The sequence below is a fragment of the Marmota marmota genome, unplaced genomic scaffold (assembly GCF_001458135.2).
Source record: "Marmota marmota marmota unplaced genomic scaffold, marMar, whole genome shotgun sequence".
NCBI lineage: Eukaryota > Metazoa > Chordata > Mammalia > Rodentia > Sciuridae > Marmota > Marmota marmota.
In genome coordinates this window covers 3,415,794-3,433,623 of record NW_026000169.1, presented here as the reverse complement: position 1 = coordinate 3,433,623, position 17,830 = coordinate 3,415,794, and the positions used below count along the sequence as shown (strand labels likewise).

General features: G+C 40.0%; 1 protein-coding gene across 2 annotated transcripts; it reads left to right on the top strand.

The window, feature by feature from the left end:
- The first annotated feature begins 165 nt into the window (after positions 1-165).
- On the top strand, positions 166-17,546 carry Arhgdib (Rho GDP dissociation inhibitor beta). 2 transcript variants are annotated; one of them, XM_015498197.2, is made up of 6 exons: positions 166-325; positions 9,729-9,912; positions 10,566-10,649; positions 12,705-12,781; positions 15,187-15,250; positions 16,871-17,546. In XM_015498197.2, the coding sequence occupies exons 2-6, from the start codon at positions 9,735-9,737 to the stop codon at positions 17,068-17,070; spliced, it is 603 nt and encodes a 200-aa protein (XP_015353683.1). In that variant the 5' UTR covers positions 166-325; positions 9,729-9,734; the 3' UTR covers positions 17,071-17,546. The 2 variants fall into 2 exon arrangements, with proteins under 2 accessions (XP_015353683.1, XP_015353684.1); XM_015498198.2 differs by lacking the exon at positions 166-325 and adding an exon at positions 403-531.
- The last annotated feature ends 284 nt before the right edge of the window (positions 17,547-17,830 follow it).

Genomic DNA, 17,830 nt, shown 5'->3' with positions numbered 1-17,830 from the left:
ACTTGATTTTTAGACATATCTGCACAATTATTCATAATTCTCGTTGCTATAGGCTCCATCCCCTTGCATGTACATTCATGCATATCAGGTCACATGGGCTCCCACATGTGCCATTAATTGGCAAGAATGCTGCTCAGAGTTGGCTGATCAAGAGATAGGCAGTGCAAAGGAACAGGATTTGAGACAGCCCAGGGTTTCCTCTTCAAGTAGGTTTAAAACACTTTTTTTTTTTTCTCACTAACTTCCTTCCTGTTTTAACTGCCAGTACTCAGAAGTCAGAGTTGAGAGACAGAGGCACCCCGGACAGAGACGTGAAGCACTGAATGTGAGTTGAAATGCCTCGGGGTGGGGAGGCTACAGGTGGGTGCAGAGCAATATAGGAAGTCACTGAGTTAAGCCACTGCCCTCCACAGTTAGATTTTGGGAGGGCTTGGGGGTGGCATTCTTTTTTAACACAAACTTTATGATAAGAAAGCGCTAAAGAAGCTGCTGGAACAGTTCTGCAGAGAAGAGGAAGTCAGAGCAGGAGTGGTAAGGATGACTCAGGGGAGACAGTTGTGGAGGGAGGGGAGATGCAATCCTGAATGTTCTGGAGAAGGGCCATGAAGATACCTGCAGGGGAGTGCCTGCAGGAGTCTCCTGCAAGGCAGGAGCAGGCATTTGGCCAAGCTCAGAAACCGAAAGCCTGTAGATACAAACTGATATGGACTATTGGTGGAAGGTGGGTTGTGCTGGGGTGGAGATGTGTGGTTTCCTGTTTTTAAGCAGACAGTGTAAAGAAACTGGTTGAAAAGAGAAAGAAAAAAAAATGATTCAGAGCTGTCAAACACTAAACTGTTTTCCATTAAAAATCTGACTGGTGGTATGAGAGAAATGCACAATGAAGTTCTCCCTTAGAGTACAAGGGGAAGTGCCGTAGAACACACTTACTTACTCATCTGTCACACAGTGATAGAATTTCTACCAGTAACAAAAACTGTGGGTTAAATTCCTGTAGAGGGATGGGCAGAAAGATGTTTACTGTTATTGCCAAAAATAAAATAGCCCCTTACTTTGGAGAGAACTCAAAGCAAACATGGAAGATGCCAAGCAATTTATTAAAGAAACAGGTTCTAAAAGAATTCAAGTGGGCCTGGCTACGACAGTGAACCTTGGGTCTTCAAACTGTGAAGGTCTCAAGTTTGGCTGCCATTAGAACTGCTAGACATGACCTCAAGTACTTTCTTCCCAACTTTTCAGGTGGCATATTCTATAAATACAGTCCATGATGGAACTCTAGACTCAGGGTAATTTGTTGCAGGTATCAGATAAACCCTGAGCAGTTCTTCATTCAGGGTGAGGGAGGTAGACCCTTACTTGGTGGTCTTCACATGGACACCAAGAGCCATTGCAAGGAGGTCTTTCATCCTGAGTCTTCATTGCAGGGATGATCAAGCAAGGGAAATCAAGGGTTTTATGGTGACCTGTTGGGTGGAGGTCCAGTCACCAAAGATGTCATTAACCTTGCCTTTTCTTTTTGTTCAATTTATAAGAAAATGTCCTTCCTAATACCAAATATAGCACAGATTTAGTAACAAGATCAATTTATTATTTTGTGAGATGTGTGTACTTCAGAGAACAGAACAATTCATTGTCCTTCTATGCTGGGCAGATCAAACCCATGAGGAATAACCATGTATTAGCCAACCAATCTCTGGCCGACATCTTTCAGGAACTGGAATTTAGTCCTTCCTTGTTTTGGAGAACATGAGTGTTTGTCCCTAGGGAAATTTGCACTGAGCAACATTAAGATTCTGTCTTCCCTGGGAGCTCAGAACAGCAAAGTTATTCTGAGAGAAGTTTATGGGAACACAATATATTAGAAACTTTAACAGGAAGAGAGAAGCCCTGGGAATAAAAATGAAGCAGATAGAAAAGAGAACCAATGCTTGTTCAGTACCTTTTATGTGCCAGGCCTAGTATTAGGTATATTCAAATTATTATCCTGAGAGGACAGGGGAAGAATATTAAGGCTCAGACATGTTCAGACATGGCTTCACTAAAGTCACAAAATGGTACCAAAAAGAAAAGAAAACAAAAATCAATAGCTACAATACCTCAGAACAGCATTTAGAAATATCCAGTGGAATAGTTTTCTCTAATTCCATGTTCTGAGATAATGTTCCTAGATAATGTTACCGTTGCCTAGGATGTTGGAGACTTACAGAGGCAGGCCCTGGGTTTTATTGCTTCTGAAACATCTTCAACATCCATCTTTCCATAAGCACTTACTAAGTCTGGTTCCCACAGCCAGACCTGGTAAAATTCATTTGGGTTTCCTCCAAGGGTCTGGTACTCTCAGTACACAAGGTCATAAAAAATTGTTTTTGAATAGTAACATTTCATGCTTAATTTAAAACTTCCATGAATATATTGAGTCATTGAAGTAGACAAACTTTTGCCTAGTAGTGGCTTCCTTAATGCATCATTTTTTAAAGGATTATTTAAAATAAAACTCATGAAGGAGTGACTTCACATGGTGGGAATTCAGAAATGCTTAATGGTTCTATTCTCACTCCTTCTGCAAAAAAAGAAAAGAAAGGCCAGGTTAAAAGAAGAGCATATTATGAACACTCAGAAAGAAATAATCTACTGTTTCTCTCACGAAGAAGAATGTTAATTCTACTTCTATAAACTTGTAGCCTCATCTGGATTAATTATAAAGTTTATTGCATCTAACAAGGTGTGCTCCTCTCAGGCACTGCTGTGCTTCTTCTTATCCGGTTTTGAAGGTTTGGCTGTTCATGGGGCTGAGCTAATGAGAGCACAGAGAACAGAGGGAGTCCCCCATATTGCTGGAAACCCTGAGAGGCCAGGGCGGACTCCAGAACCCAGCACCTTCTGGTGTCCTTAGTAATAACAGATTTGAAACTCCCAAATGCACCAAATTGCCAGGCAGGCAGCAGAGCAGTCAAATCCTGGACCAGCTCTGAAATGGTGACACTCTTTCCGAGATGGTCCAGCTCTCTGTGACCTGCTTGCTCTAGACCTATAGTCCCAGATTTGGGGGAAGACATAACCTAGCCAACACAGAGTGGAGACACCATGTTAACGAGCATGCTGAGACTTGTATAGAAACTTCTCTGATGGAAATCCCCTACTTCTGGTACTTCCACATCTCTCTCCTCTCTGGCCACTCCCCTTCTCTCTCTCTCTTTCCCTCTCCTTCCTACCCTTCCTCTCCCTTCCTCATCTCTCTCTCACTCTGCCTCTTCCCTCTCTATGTCTCTTATCTTTTCCTTTTCCACCTCATATTTTAAAACTCTGGTCTAGCTGGGCAGGGTGGCACATGCCTGTAATTCCAGCAGCTCAGGAGGCTGAGGCAGGAGGATTCCATGTCCAAACCCAGCCTCAGCAACAACTAGGTGCTAAGCAAATCAGTGAGACCCTGTCTCTAAATAAAATACAAAATAGGGCTGAGGATGTGACTCAGTGGCAAAGTGCCCGAGTTCAATCCCTTGTACCAAAAAAAAAAAAAAAAAAAACCCACCACCTCTGATCTATGTGTCTAGATGCATAATCTAGCATAGCACACTCCAACAGACCCAGCTTTGGGAGGACTTGAGCTAAGTGTTGCTCCAGTGCCATAAGGAATTGTTTCCATTGGCTTGTGCTGAAGTCCACTGACGTTTCTCATCATTCAGAGTGACTTCTGGCTTCAATTAGGCAAGGGAACAATAAATTAAATCTAAAATTAAATTATGTGGAAGTTATCAAAAGAAAAAAGAGTAGTTATAGTCCAATTTTAAGTTTGCTTCTGTTTATAAACAGTCCTTGCAATGCCCATAACTTTTTGCCTCTTCCCCACTGCTCAAAGAAGCAGAATCTGGTTTTGAGGAGGAAGGTATGGACCTGGTCAGCTTCTGTCTGGGGTAAAAGCCTTTGGTACCCAGGCCATCAGTTCCCAGCATCACTGAAGCTATGCCACAAAACAGCATCGGGGCAGGGGAAGAGAGAAGAAAGGGGAACTAATGTTTGTTGAGCATCTACCATTGACCAGTACAGTCCTAAAATTTTCTTGTTTTCTCCAACCCTTCAAATGACAAGGAAGGATTATTATTCCTACTTTGCTGGTGAGGGTAAAACTGAGGCTTACTGTGGTTAATAACTTGCTTAAGTCCTATAATAAGTCAGAGCCAGGATTTGGATCCATGGCCACCTGACTCTAAGTCTGTGTTCCATCACATATGAAGGTCATGCTTCTCTAAGTTACCCAGGTGATTTGTTTCATGTGAACCCAGGAGTTTACCTCAACTCACCTGGAGCTGTGTTAATAGACCAGACAAGCATGCTTCATCCTAAGATCAGGTATATGCTCAAGTGTGCTTCGCTTCCACTGTCTTCACATTTTCACTGTATCTGCAAGCAAAAACATCAGTTTTTATTATGTTATATGCATGCCATGAGCATCCTGATTCAATTTAGCATTTTAATGGAGCCTAAAAAGATTAAATCCCCAACTCAGCACATCTAAAACTTGATATTGCTTTGCTGAATGGTAGGCATGAGGGGGGAGGGGAGAGGATGCCACTGTGAAAATCCACCTGTGTCAGCCTGTGTGGAATAGAGATGTCTGGTGACAGAGAGCCATGTGTGCTTTGGGGCCTGACAGAGTCCACATCAGCCTCATTAAACATATATTTGACTAATTCTCCATTTCACTTTTTGTGGGTAAAGAACCAAAGTACAAAAACAAACACACTAAAACCAACCCCACTTTGTGGAGTAGTGGGTGAGGAAAGTAAGAAAAGCCCAACCAGAATCAGAATATTCTACACTGATGGGCTGGGTTCTCCACAACCTCTTCACTTCCGCTTTTCTTTTCTAATTTCACATTGTTCTTTAAACTAGGGAGCTTGAGGGCCATTGAATTAAGAAGGGGTCTCCGGATCTTCTAGTGCAACAATTTAATTTTGCAGAGCACAAAACTGGGGACCCAGGGAGGTTAAGAAACTTGCAGTAGGCAATGCAGGAATATAGTTGCACTGAAACCATCTCAATATTGACACTTCCCTGCTTTGTTAAAGCTGTCCCTGCAAAGTTTGCAAAGAAATATTTACCACTGCTTGTGCACCCCCAGGTAGATTCCCAAGAAGACTAACAAGCTCTAATTTTACCATGACTTCTTAGTCAAGACAATTGAAGCAGCAAACCATAGTGCCTACAAGTCAGACAACCTGGTCTCAGACATTAATTCTGTCCCTTATATGACCTATCTTCTTGGGCAGTAATTTAACCTGAATTTTAGTTTCCTGATCTGTAAGAGAACAAAGGTGCACACAGAATTGTCATGAGAACTAAATGAGATAATACTTAAGAAAGCACTTATTAATATCAATAATAAAATTGGTTGTTCTTTAGATGATAGGATTGGAAATCAACCTGTTGAATTTGCATAAAACTCATAATCTTACTTCAGCAAATACCTGTAAAATGAGAGGCTAAAAAGGGAAAATCTTTGTTTGTCATTAAATATATAGACATATTGTTTGGGAAATCATTGTTAAACCAAATACTTTGGGAGAATTAAGGTTACCCAGAGATAATGATATTGTACTATGCTTTTCTACTCTATTCATAATGTTTGCTAAAAGAATACATTTTAGGTTCTCCTATGATCAAAGGCGGTGGCAGGGGATAGCCATGTGACGTGGATATTAATTTGCCTGACTCTTAATTTTTTCCCTATCTGTGTTTATTTCAAAACATTATGCTATAAAGCCCCTTAAATATACAAAATAAAATTTTAAATTAGTTTTTAGAAAGTATTTATGTATTCCAGATATTAATCTCTTGTTAAATATATTTATTAGAAATATTTCATCCTGACAGCTTAAACCATTACTCTTTTTACTACTTATTACTACTTATGAATAGAAATTTAAAATTTTTATGTAGTTGAAATATTCAATATTTTTTTCTGTCCCAGATTCTAATTTTGTACAGTCTACCTTGCAACACGGTGATGCTACAATGAAATAATGCATGTAAAGCACTCACCACTAAATTGTTAAGTTAGGAGCTCATCATAAGAGTTGAGTTAACTATCTACTGTTATTATATTGTATCCTTTATTATGCAAAGGGATGTTGGATGAAATAAAAGAAGGTTTACATCTGTGAAAAAATTAAATTAAATTTTTGAATGTAGCCTCTTTGTGGAAATTGCATAAATGTTAAAAAATAAAACAGAATAGATATTCTCTTATTTTCATGAGTAAGACAATATAATTAAGTTTCTGGTAACTTAGCTGACACATGACTGCAGGTCAAGAAAAATCAGCATAAACAGGTTTAGAAAAGAAAGCATAGATATGTGATATAATTCCCTGAGTCCCGAGCTGAGAATAAAATCCATAATGGTTGGATATTTGCTCAAGGATTTACTACTAGAGATCCAGAACCAAACTTGTGCAATAATAAGGCCAATTTAATGAGGAGAAAAATCATCCAAAATAAATAGGTTGACCACAGTATTCTTCTAACGGGCTCTCCCTGGGCACCTGTGCTTTTTGCCTGGTGTGATGGCTACACTCCCTGAGACCCAGTTGTCACCATATCTTCTACACATTCAACATTTTGGATGGATGGACATGATCATGAGTTTGAGGCTGTATGTGCCAATGATCTGGCTGGCTGGACCTCCTGGGGAAGGAAACTTCCCTGCAAACACTCAACTGTCTGTTTCATTTTTCCAGGGGGCTACAATTTCAAGGTCATGCTCCTAATCTAGAGAACTTGGACTCCTGTAAAGTCTATGAAGGATTTTGGAGTTCATGACCCCTGGATCATTTGCACAATTTCATGAGTTTGTTCTTTTTTTTCCCTTGAGATAAGGACCACAATGTTTATCAGATTTTTAGAGATCTATAATACCCAAAAAGATTAAGAACCATCAATCAAACCAAGAGGGCCTTTTAAGTATGGTTGGATAGCTCAGCTTTCAGCTCCTCCATTCCAGCAAGTATCATAAACATCAGTATGTGCTAAAGTGCAATGTCTTGGAAACAAGAGGTGCTTACCAACTAGTTGTGATCTCAATTTTGTTTCAAAAGGCTTTCTCCAAGAACTGCTTTTCCAGTTTTTTTATTTGTTGTATTAATACGTTTTCATGTTTTTCTAATCAGCTTTCCACAGTAAGCTAGTTTTGGATCACATGGCCTCATATTTCTTTTTCTTATGCTATAATTAGACCAAATTATTTTAAAATGTGGTCCCAAATTTCCTCCTCTTGACAGTACCAAGTTCATACAGTAACCCCTCATTACCCTTCATTCTTCAATGTCTTTGAAAAAAATTATTTTTCATCTTTATGAAACAATTATGTTTGCAATGAATCAGGAAAGTGCAGAACTGACAAAATATTAGATTTAATAAGATAATAGATACATTGACTTGCCAGTGGTCACACAGTTAGCAAATATTCCACTAGACCAAATCTATCACACTAGACCAAATCTATTTCTATCTCTGTCTCTCCCTACTACCCCTCATTCATACTGCCTTCAAAACTGAGATCTGAGGCTGCAGAATTTCAATTCCCTGCAGGTTAGTGAAGTCACCTTGAGCTACTGACTGAGTGTAATGTCACCATCTGATACCCAGGCTTCAAGCAGTGACTTGTTAGAAGTAAGCAATATATTCCAGAAAGGCCTGTCCATGGCAGCTGAGGTGCCCTCTTTACTGTAAATAGCCTTCCTGATGCCCTGTCAGCAGACTTATCCTGTGGCCTCCACTGGGTTAGCTGTTAGTCTCCTAGGCCCCCAGAAGTGAATCTGTCTCATCTGAATAGTCTTATCCAGTTTGTTCTTCATCTGCCCCTTAATGATCGATTATCCTTAAACTACCCACAACTACAACATCCACGCACTGCATTCTTCTCTTCCTCTTCCTCCTCCTCCTCCTCCTCCTTTTTCCAACCCTGAGTGTAGCTTGGAATATGAGTTGGATTAGTCACTATGTTTTTCTGTTGGTCTCTGGAGGCTCAGGTTTGAGTGATGCTTGCTCTTCAGTTGAGACTGGAGTTGCCATGGGAACAGGCCTACACGTTTCCTTCCTACAGGAAGTGGACCTGGCATTGTAATGCTCCTTTCAAAACTGATCTAGGCTCCCAGTATTTGGCTTCTCTTTCTTCCTTCCTTCCTTCTTCCCTTCCTTCCTTCCTTCCTTCATTCCTTCATTCCTTCCTCTTTCTTTTTGTTCTGTTGAAATTGATTTTGTTGGCCTCACTTCCAAATTATCTTTCTTCCCATTGCCAATGACAGTGACATTGAAATTCAAAACCACAACTGAGTTTGGACGAAAATATTTTCACTTTCAATAACTTTACAAAGAGATTTGCAGTGTCTCTCAGGTAAGATGTGATGGATACAATCTTAAAGTGTGTTCCTTAAGAGGAATGAAGGCTTTACCCACAGGCTGGAAGTGAGTTTCCCTCCAGATAACTGAAGGAAGCCAGATTTCCTTGCCCAGCTATCTCCCTGACACCAGGTATCTTGCCACCACTCAGAGGCCCTTAAGTTCTTCCAGTAGGAATTTTTCCTCTTATTGAGGACATGGCAGCTCACATCCAGCTACGTGAACTCAGGCAATTCTCTTAACTTCTGGATCTCAATTTTTTTTTAAATGATAGGATAGAATAGATCACCTCTAAGATTCATGTCAGCTCTGAAAATCTGTGACTACATATGCTCTCAGGCATTAACACCCACACATAGATTTAGTAGGTATTCTTTAAGTGTTTTAACACAAAACAAGTCAATGTAAGAAATGATAAAGGAAGAAACATTCCAGGGTCTACCCAGATGGGGTCTTAGAGAAAATCACTGGAAACTTGGGGAGGCTAGGGAGGGACTTAAGGGTAAGTAGGTTGGGAAAGGGGAGGCAAATGGATAGGTACTAAAAACAAACTTACACTTAAAATTTTGTCCAGGGGAATTCAAGACTCCTTTGCTATTTTGTGGCAAGTAAAAAGAACAGAAGGGCTTTAGATCTAAAACCTGATGAGTCAATCAGTGAAAATGTATATAATGCCTGAACTGTCCAAACGTTGGAGATTTAAGAAAAACATAGAACCTGGTGCCCATTCTCAAGACTTATTAACAATGCTGGGGGGCGGAGACTATCCACACACTTCAAGCAGGTATTATAAAGGTCCACAGTTCCTCATGAGTCACCTTTGAGTGTTGCAGGCTTTAGGAAAGAGTTAGTTAATGGGAAGAAGCCAACCATTTCTTTGGTGGGTACTCTGCCTATCTCTTTGAATCACTGTAACTGCAGGTGTGCATACAGGGAGCTTTGACACTAGAAAGTCCATCTGGATTGGAAAGACTGGTCATTCCTGTAACTATTTGAATCAGGCTATTTATTATTATTAGGGGAACATTTGTGCTATGTTTTCTTCAGTTGTATTAGATTGTTCACAGATCATTTATTTCTTTCTTGACAGTTGTATTCAATGAATAGGAGAAACTCTTTGCAGTAAAGAAAAATCAGGAGGGTCAGAGAAATGACTAGAATACAATCTCTTCTTATTTATGAAACATAATGAGATTGAGTTAGGAACAAATCTGGAAAATCGCTGCTAATTGCAGAGGTCCACTAGGACAAGGAAGGTGCTAGCAGCAGTTTCTCAAACATCTTCCATATCCAGTGGCTTTGGCTAAAGGACTTTCATCTTCTCTCTTCTAGATCAAGATGACTGAAAAGGACCCAGAACCACAGCTGGATGATGGTGACGATGAGCTAGACAGCAAGCTCAATTATAAGCCTCCACCTCAGAAATCCCTGAAGGAGCTTCAGGAGATGGATAAAGATGATGAAAGTCTAACTAAGTACAAGAAAACGCTGCTGGGAGACGGTCCTGTGATAGCAGGTGTGTGTGCACAGGGAGGGGGCAGGTGGATGGCCCCAGGTGGGACATGCATTGCAGCCACTCAAGAGCAGAGGCAAAGGAAAGAGGACCAACTTCCTGCAGGGTTGGGTGGGTGAGGCACAATTTATACATGCTCAATAAAGCTATGGGCTGTAGAATTAAGTCTTCATAGGAGATAGGATGTAAATCAGCAATGAGATCAGTAAAAATCACATATACAGAGGATTTAGAAAGAATTCCAGACTCCCACTTAGAATTGCATTCCCCCTCTCTCCATTATCTCTCACATTTTCTCTCTTTCCCTTGCTCAGTGCTTTCCTGACCATTCATCTCCTCCACATACACAATGGCAGGATTTGACAGGGCCCAAAGACATGAACGTGCAATGCCCAATAGGCAGAACAGCTGACCTACAGCCACTCGTGAAATACACAATGTTGTTCTTTAAGATGAGCCTGCAATGCCTGCTGGAGCAGAACTAGCATCACTGCAATTTATAAGGCCATCGAGACCAAGCATGGTGAATCTGTCACTTCTACTTGTCCAGATAGAGAACCATTTTTTTCTTTATATTTGGTCTCTTCTGTTTGAAATGCACACACACTATACACATATCTCTTCTCTGTGCTTATCATGTTTTTTTTATCTTGCAGACCCAACAGTCCCCAATGTCACTGTTACCCGACTTACCCTGGTTTGTGATAGTGCACCAGGACCAATCACTATGGATCTTACCGGTACGTGGACACATATATCTGTACTGTTCAGAAGGACCTAAAATATCACAAGGAAAATCTAGTCTTTGTTCCCTGTCCTCATTACAGAAGATCCTAGTGAGGTGACTCCCAGAGATATATATGCTAGGGACCAGTTCATAGATCAATACTGGTAGAATACCCAATATTTACCATGTTTGATGAAAAAAAAAAAACCCAAACTTTAACTCAGTTTAACTGAAGGAGTTGGAGGTTGACAGAGACTCTTGATGTAATTCCTTGTATGATATTTACTTCAGATGTTTATTTCCACATGATAACAGGAAAATTACTATTCATTTAAGAAAGACTACAGATGAAAATATTAAGAAGCAAGCTGTATGCTTCTGTAGTTGTAATGTTTATACACTCTAAACACCAAAGAAAGTATTAATGTTACATCAGCAATAAAACTTACCGGAAGGTGAGGACCTCACCAAGGCCTCCTGAACAGAGCTAGAAATCCCACTATTAAAGTATTAAATACTTAATACTCAAGCTTAGGGCTTTCGTTCTTGTTATATCAGCAGCTTTCCTGCAAAATATGTACAAATAAAGAGGTGACTTTCTTTCACCAGTTGTGACTAAGGGTCCAGTCCTTTTCTGAGTCTGAGGTCTTGAGGAGATGGGGAGAGATTGGCAAGCTGGGTGTTAAGAGGGAAAAGGGCACCTGGGGGGCGATGAGCAAAGGTCCCAGAACCAGACACTGGAGGCATTAAAGGCAGATCTTGGATGAAAAAGAAATTACTGCCATATTCAAAATTTGGACTCTGGTGAGGCAAAGCAAAGCAAGACTCTGGAACAGTGGGCTTGGCAGCGAGGAACTTCCCTCTGACAGGACAGATCGACTCTTTACCTTATATGGACTGTTTTGTCAGAAGGAGGAAATCAGAGGCTGAGAAGACACTTCCTGTTCAACTGAAACCATTAGAGCAGACACACAGGCACACATTCAATGACCTCCAGGCTACAGCATCTCTCCCCGAGAAACTTGCTGTCTCTCACCAGGACTCAGACCTCTTCCTGTACAAAATTATGCAATGTTACCAGGTATAACGGTCACTTTGCAAGATAAAGTCTGAGCTAGCACTAAGGGAAGCTGATCAAGAGGGCCTGATGATATTGCAGAGAAAGTTTGGTCTCTGTCCCCTTTTCCTGCAGAGAAGACCCAAATTTGGTTTCCTATCATGAGGAAGATACTGATCTGCATGGCAGAGGCATTATACTTTTCATAATGAAGTACACACACAGAGCTATACAACACACACACACACACACACACACACACACCCTGAATGTCAAATTATACCTCAGGAAAAGAACACAGCACAATTACCTCCTTAACCAGAGTACAGGTATTAGGGACAGATTCCAGTTATTTGAAGCTTGAAACATTTACAACTGAAGTGCTCTTCCTTAAAGAAAAATGAGATTATAAAAGCAAATACAAAAGCAATATCCAAAGTGAATATCTATTTAGAATGATAAAAAAGAATCAAAAGAAGCAGTTTTTAAAAGCTAGAAAATGCCACACACATTATCAAATCTATAAAAACACATAACTTACATGAACATATTTTTCTTATAGCTTTATTTGAGGGGTAGGAGCAAATCTTTTAATCATCTCTAGGTCAGGTTACATATATGTTTATCAACTTTCAATAGAGTAAAAGATGACTCAGATTTTCCTCTGTGATGGTTTAAACATTTTATTGTTGACAATTAGAAAGGATTTACCTTCATCAGTTGAAGTCAAAATATTTGGGAAAAATTATCTTTATAACTCATTACTGATAACATTATATATACTTAGCATCGTCATTAAACTCAGAGGGAAAGTCTTCACCAAGATTCTTTTGTAACTGAACTGTAAGATTTTACACAGGAACAGATCTCAAATGGTTTTTGAAACTCAGGTCCCTGTGGATCATGTTGCTCCAATAGGCCCCACAAATGGCTCTGATGCTTAGATTCATTCATCTCTTTCTGCAGCTGCTTTTGAGGAGACTAAATTCTTTCTAAATCTTTTTTTCACAGGGGATCTTGAAGCCCTCAAAAAAGAAACCTTTGTGCTAAAGGAAGGTATTGAATACAGAGTCAAAATCAACTTCAAAGTAAGTATCTTTGCCTGTGTATTTCTACAGGGTTTTAATCATCCCTATAATCAATTACTAAATTTCTTGCATTATCACATTGGCACACTTTTTGTTTGTCTCCCACTCTATCTCCTGACCTGGGTCTGGAAAGTTCTCTTCTCAGCTCTGAACCCTACCTGTCTAGACCCACCCTAGCTTCATGACTTTTTGTAGCCAGGATGCTTCGAAGCCAAAGGGTCCCTCACTCTGTGAACTCCTAACATACCCATGAGCTGCATGCTGCTACACACTGTACTATTTATGACATTTCTTCCTTGTGCAACCTAAGCTCCTCGAGGCAGGGTGAAACTGTATATCCTTTTTTTCCAATATTTCACACAAAGCTCTCTAAATGGTATCTATAATGAGAAAAAAGACAAATAAGTGGATCAACAAATAGGAAAATGGAATAGATAAAGCCTTAGCTCTAATAGCTCAATAATGAGACAAATCTAGGGAGTGTTTTCTTTGCTAAATATCTGAAAATTGCCATTGCAGTTGCAGAGCACGTGACCAAGTATGAGCAAAACTAAATAAGGGATGAACTGACACCTAATGAATAGGGCATAAATTCCAACGAGGAACCACAAACACCAGAAAAATAGCCTTGATTCTGAAAACAAATAAGTCAGAAATGCACTGTTTGGCTTCATAGTCTGTGTTTGCCTTGGCTGCCCCTTATTCACCGCTCAGTCATATTCTCCAGGGACTGGGCTCCACCAAGACTTCATCTGCTCTCTCTACTTGCATTCTGAGCCTTTCTTTCCCCTAGGTACAGGATACTATTCAGGGTGGATGAAGATTACTCTCCACCAATACAAATATGCCTGAGAATTATTTCATTTGGGAAATATTTTTCTTGACCTGTACTCTGTAATTGGCACTGAACTGTGGATTTCTGTTTCCTGTCATATTATTTATTACTAGAGCACCTGGAGGTTTGATAAAGCATTGTATTCAAAACACCTAAAATGAGTTACACATCAGTGCAATTTTTAATCATTTATGCTATTGCATTGTCAATTTAGTAAGCCAGTTTTCAGCAAATGAAAATATGGCAGGTAAAGATTGCCCTTGTCCCTAATAGGAGAAAAACTACTCTCTGGTCAGATTCTACCATTAAAAATTTTTTTTAATTAAAAAAAAAAAAGGCTCTTTGTGACCCACACAAAACCTGCCTGTGGTCTGTCCCAGCATGAAGCTACAGTTACAGGAAATACCAGATCAAATTTGAAAACAATTGAAAAGCAATTTAGATCTTTACTGAAGTCTCTTGAAAGATTTCCAAGGAAATCTGCGTGTATAATACCACCAACACATCCTAAAATCCTCTTTCATTCTGTCAGTTGCTCTCAAGGTTCTTCTATTTTTTATTTATTTATTTATTTTTTGCCTGAACTTTATAACACTCTAAAAACGTGGCCTACTGTGGTTCTAGTGGTGAAACTATAGTAGCCAACACGTAGAGGGAGCCATAATTATTGCTGGGGAAAAATTATTTGACGAGATCTTAATTCTTCAAGTCACTTGTTACCCAAGCCCTCCGGCTAATGACTCAATGTCCACTTTGATTTGTTTGTATAGACATGACCACTGTATGAAATTAACAGACAACCCAGTTCAGTCCCAGGTAAAATGAGTCATGGAAAAACAAAGTGCTGGGCTGTCTCTATTTTCATTCTGCTTTAGGGAATTTTCTTTGAAAGTCTTGGGGAAAGCGGCAGTATCTCAGACAACACCTGACAAGGACGGACACCCCAAATGCTTGCCTGATGCAAGTGGACTTCCCCCATTACTTACAGGAAAGGATGAGTCCATGTAGCCCATCATCTCACTCCCACTCCAGACTCAGTTAAATGGTGATCATGACCATCTCCCAGACCTGGTTTTCCATTACCACTTTTCTCCTTGTCATTTGTTTTTCATATGCTAAGTGGGTCACTCTGAGGTGATGGTTTTAAGATATTTACAAAATATTTCCCATTGGTATTTTCATAACCTTTCCTGAGACAAGGACGGTCTTTTGGCTGCAGTATTGAGGAAGGGGAGCTCAAGACTATTAGACCATTGAGGAAGGAGGAATATGATGAAGAATAATGGAACAATGTTTTAATTAACCACCCCTCTCCTCCAAAACAATAAAAGTGATAGTATTTAATGCTTAAAATTGGATTGGCAACTTTGAATCTTGCGATCTCTTCTCTCCAATTTCTGCCTTGCAATCACACTAAGTAATTATAGGAATACTCATTCTGATTAAATATTTAGTTTTTTCATCCTCAGAGAAGATAGCTAGGCAGGATCAGTAGGAATGAGGAGGAAAAGTGAAAGCCTGTTTTTAATATGAATTAAAGAATGGAATTGTGGATCCTTCCCACTAACAGGTGAACAAGGATATTGTGTCAGGCCTGAAGTATGTCCAGCACACCTATCGGACTGGGCTTAAAGGTAAGGAATTCAGACTTTATACTATCTCAATCTGCTTCTCTCTGATTATTAACAAATTTTAGTAATAGACTCTTATAAGAATCTGAGAAAAGCTGTGGAGGCCCGCCCTATGAAAAGGCACACAATACCTCTGACCTAGGCATTATTGGCAAGGTCAACATTTGGGATATCTAGTTTAGATAGGGTCAGCCATTGACCTTCAACACTCAGCCTCTGGAATTCAGCTCCATTATTCATATGGGAAAAGTAACCAAATTATGTTTGCATGAGATAAAGGACATAAAAATACTCACAAAAGTAAAATAGAAAATCCTAGATGAAAAACTCACATGTCAGAGAAATGCAAGACAGGAAAGGCCTATGTGTGTTGGGAGCAGGATCGTGGAAGGCAGTGTTCAATTTTCTAACAAAGAAAAAGGAAAAAAGAAATCTTTCTAGGGTTGAGAAAAGCTATCTAAGTGAAAAAAATAGTATAACCATGTTATTTATTCTGTTGTTATTCTTGACATGCATCAGGAACTCGCCTTCAGTTTTCTTTGATTAATATGGGTTCAGAGGAAAAGATGGGAAGGTAACAGAAGCACTTTCACAGTTCCTTTCTGCTCCAGACTCTATTCCCCACAGGGGGGAAACAGTACTGCACAGGCTAATCCCACAAATAAACAATGGAGCAGGAAGACATGGATAAATTCACTTGACAGCAGAACCAATCAATTACTCAAATCCCAGAGAAAACTGTTGACCAGTAAGAGACTAATTGGACTTTCAACTCCTGATTTCATGAATGAATAGTTCAATTTCCTATTCCCTTTGAGCATAGAAACCAAGTTGATTCACTTTGGCAAGAGGAAGATTATGTGTCTGTAGCTGTTCCTGCAAATATATTAACGCTTAAAGGGCCAGTTATATACTACCTGTCAAGCTCCTTACCTTTATTTATACTTTCTAATCCAGTTATTCACCTGTAAATAAATTTGTTTAGCTATTTTCATCATTTGCCACAATGCTTCATTTTTTACCAACTTGCCGATTTTTCGCTTCCATCCAATTATTGCATCCATGAATTCTGCCTATTCTGATCACCACCTGTTGTAATATATCCTCCAGTTAATATGTTCATAGAATGATAGCTTGTAGATAACAGTACTTAAAGTTTGTTATATAGAGAAATAGAGGCCCAAAACATTATATGACTTAGGTAGTTGCAATGCTGAGACCAGACCTGAGGTCTCAACTTGTTAAAGTTTTTCAAATGGTATAATCTGCTACATAAAAAGAGCCTGGATTCCCAAAGACTTAAGACACTGGTTCCCCAAATTTCCTGATAATCAGAATGAGCCATGATGCTTTTATCAAACACTGATTCTTGGGACCCACAGCAGGTTACTGAACCACAGTCTTTGGGAGAGAGACAAAGGAAACTGTTATTGAAAGTCCCTTTAATAAAAAAGTAATGTGAAGAAAAACAAGATGCTCCAGGTAAAACTGACATTCAGCCAGGCTTGGAAACTATTGTTCTTGGCTTCCTCTAATAGAGGCTGTGCACCAAATTCCCTAATTTTCAGTGTGTGTTTTTCCTCTAGCAGACTCTTACCCTCATGAACTTTTCTTTCTTCCTAGTGGATAAAGCAACATTTATGGTTGGCAGCTATGGGCCTCGGCCAGAGGAGTATGAATTCCTCACCCCGACTGAGGAGGCTCCCAAGGGCATGCTGGCCAGGGGCACATACCACAACAAGTCCTTCTTCACCGATGATGACAAGCAAGACCACCTCACCTGGGAGTGGAACCTGTCCATTAAGAAGGATTGGACAGAATGAGTGCATCTGCCCATCCCTCAACCTCCCCTTGCCACCCAGAATCCTCCTAGTCACAAGGGCACCCTGTCCCTCCTCCCTCCTGTTCACAGCTAGATTCCTTCTCCAAGACTGCCCACTTTTCCATATTGATGAACCTCATCCCACCCTTGCCCTTGAGGCTTAATACTCAGGCTTTAACCCTGCCTGCTTCCTCTGACTCGGTCCCAGTCAGAGCCAGTTCTTTCAAGTTCTCCATCTCCTTTAACATCTCCCTCTCTTCTTCCTGTCTGAGCAACTAGAGGCCAGGAAATTGGCAAACTACCATGAACAGCCCTTTTGCCTTAGGTTTAGTAGCTCATTCCAATTCCTGGATTCTTTGGTGGTTGCTGCTGGCTCAATGCCCTGTCACATGCCCTGCCAGTTGGGGTTCTTCTTTTGTGGGAGATACTATAAACAACACAAGAGAGTAAGAATAAAACAACTACTTTTTGTTCTGACTGAGACCCTCATTTCCCTGATTTCTTCTATCAAACAAATATGGTAACCAAAGGGTTCACATTCCAGTTTTCCTGAGGAATGGGGTTGGGGTCCACAGTTCTGGGAGTATTTACATCCTTGGGAATGCATTACTATAGTACATTGGGGTAATGAGCGTTCGGAATACAGATGGTGAAAACTCTGAATTTGATTTCTTTCATAATATTTACTTATGGGAGTTTCTCCTAAGCTTGAGACCTATATATCACAAGGCCTGTGGAAATTTTATCTTGGATTTCCCATA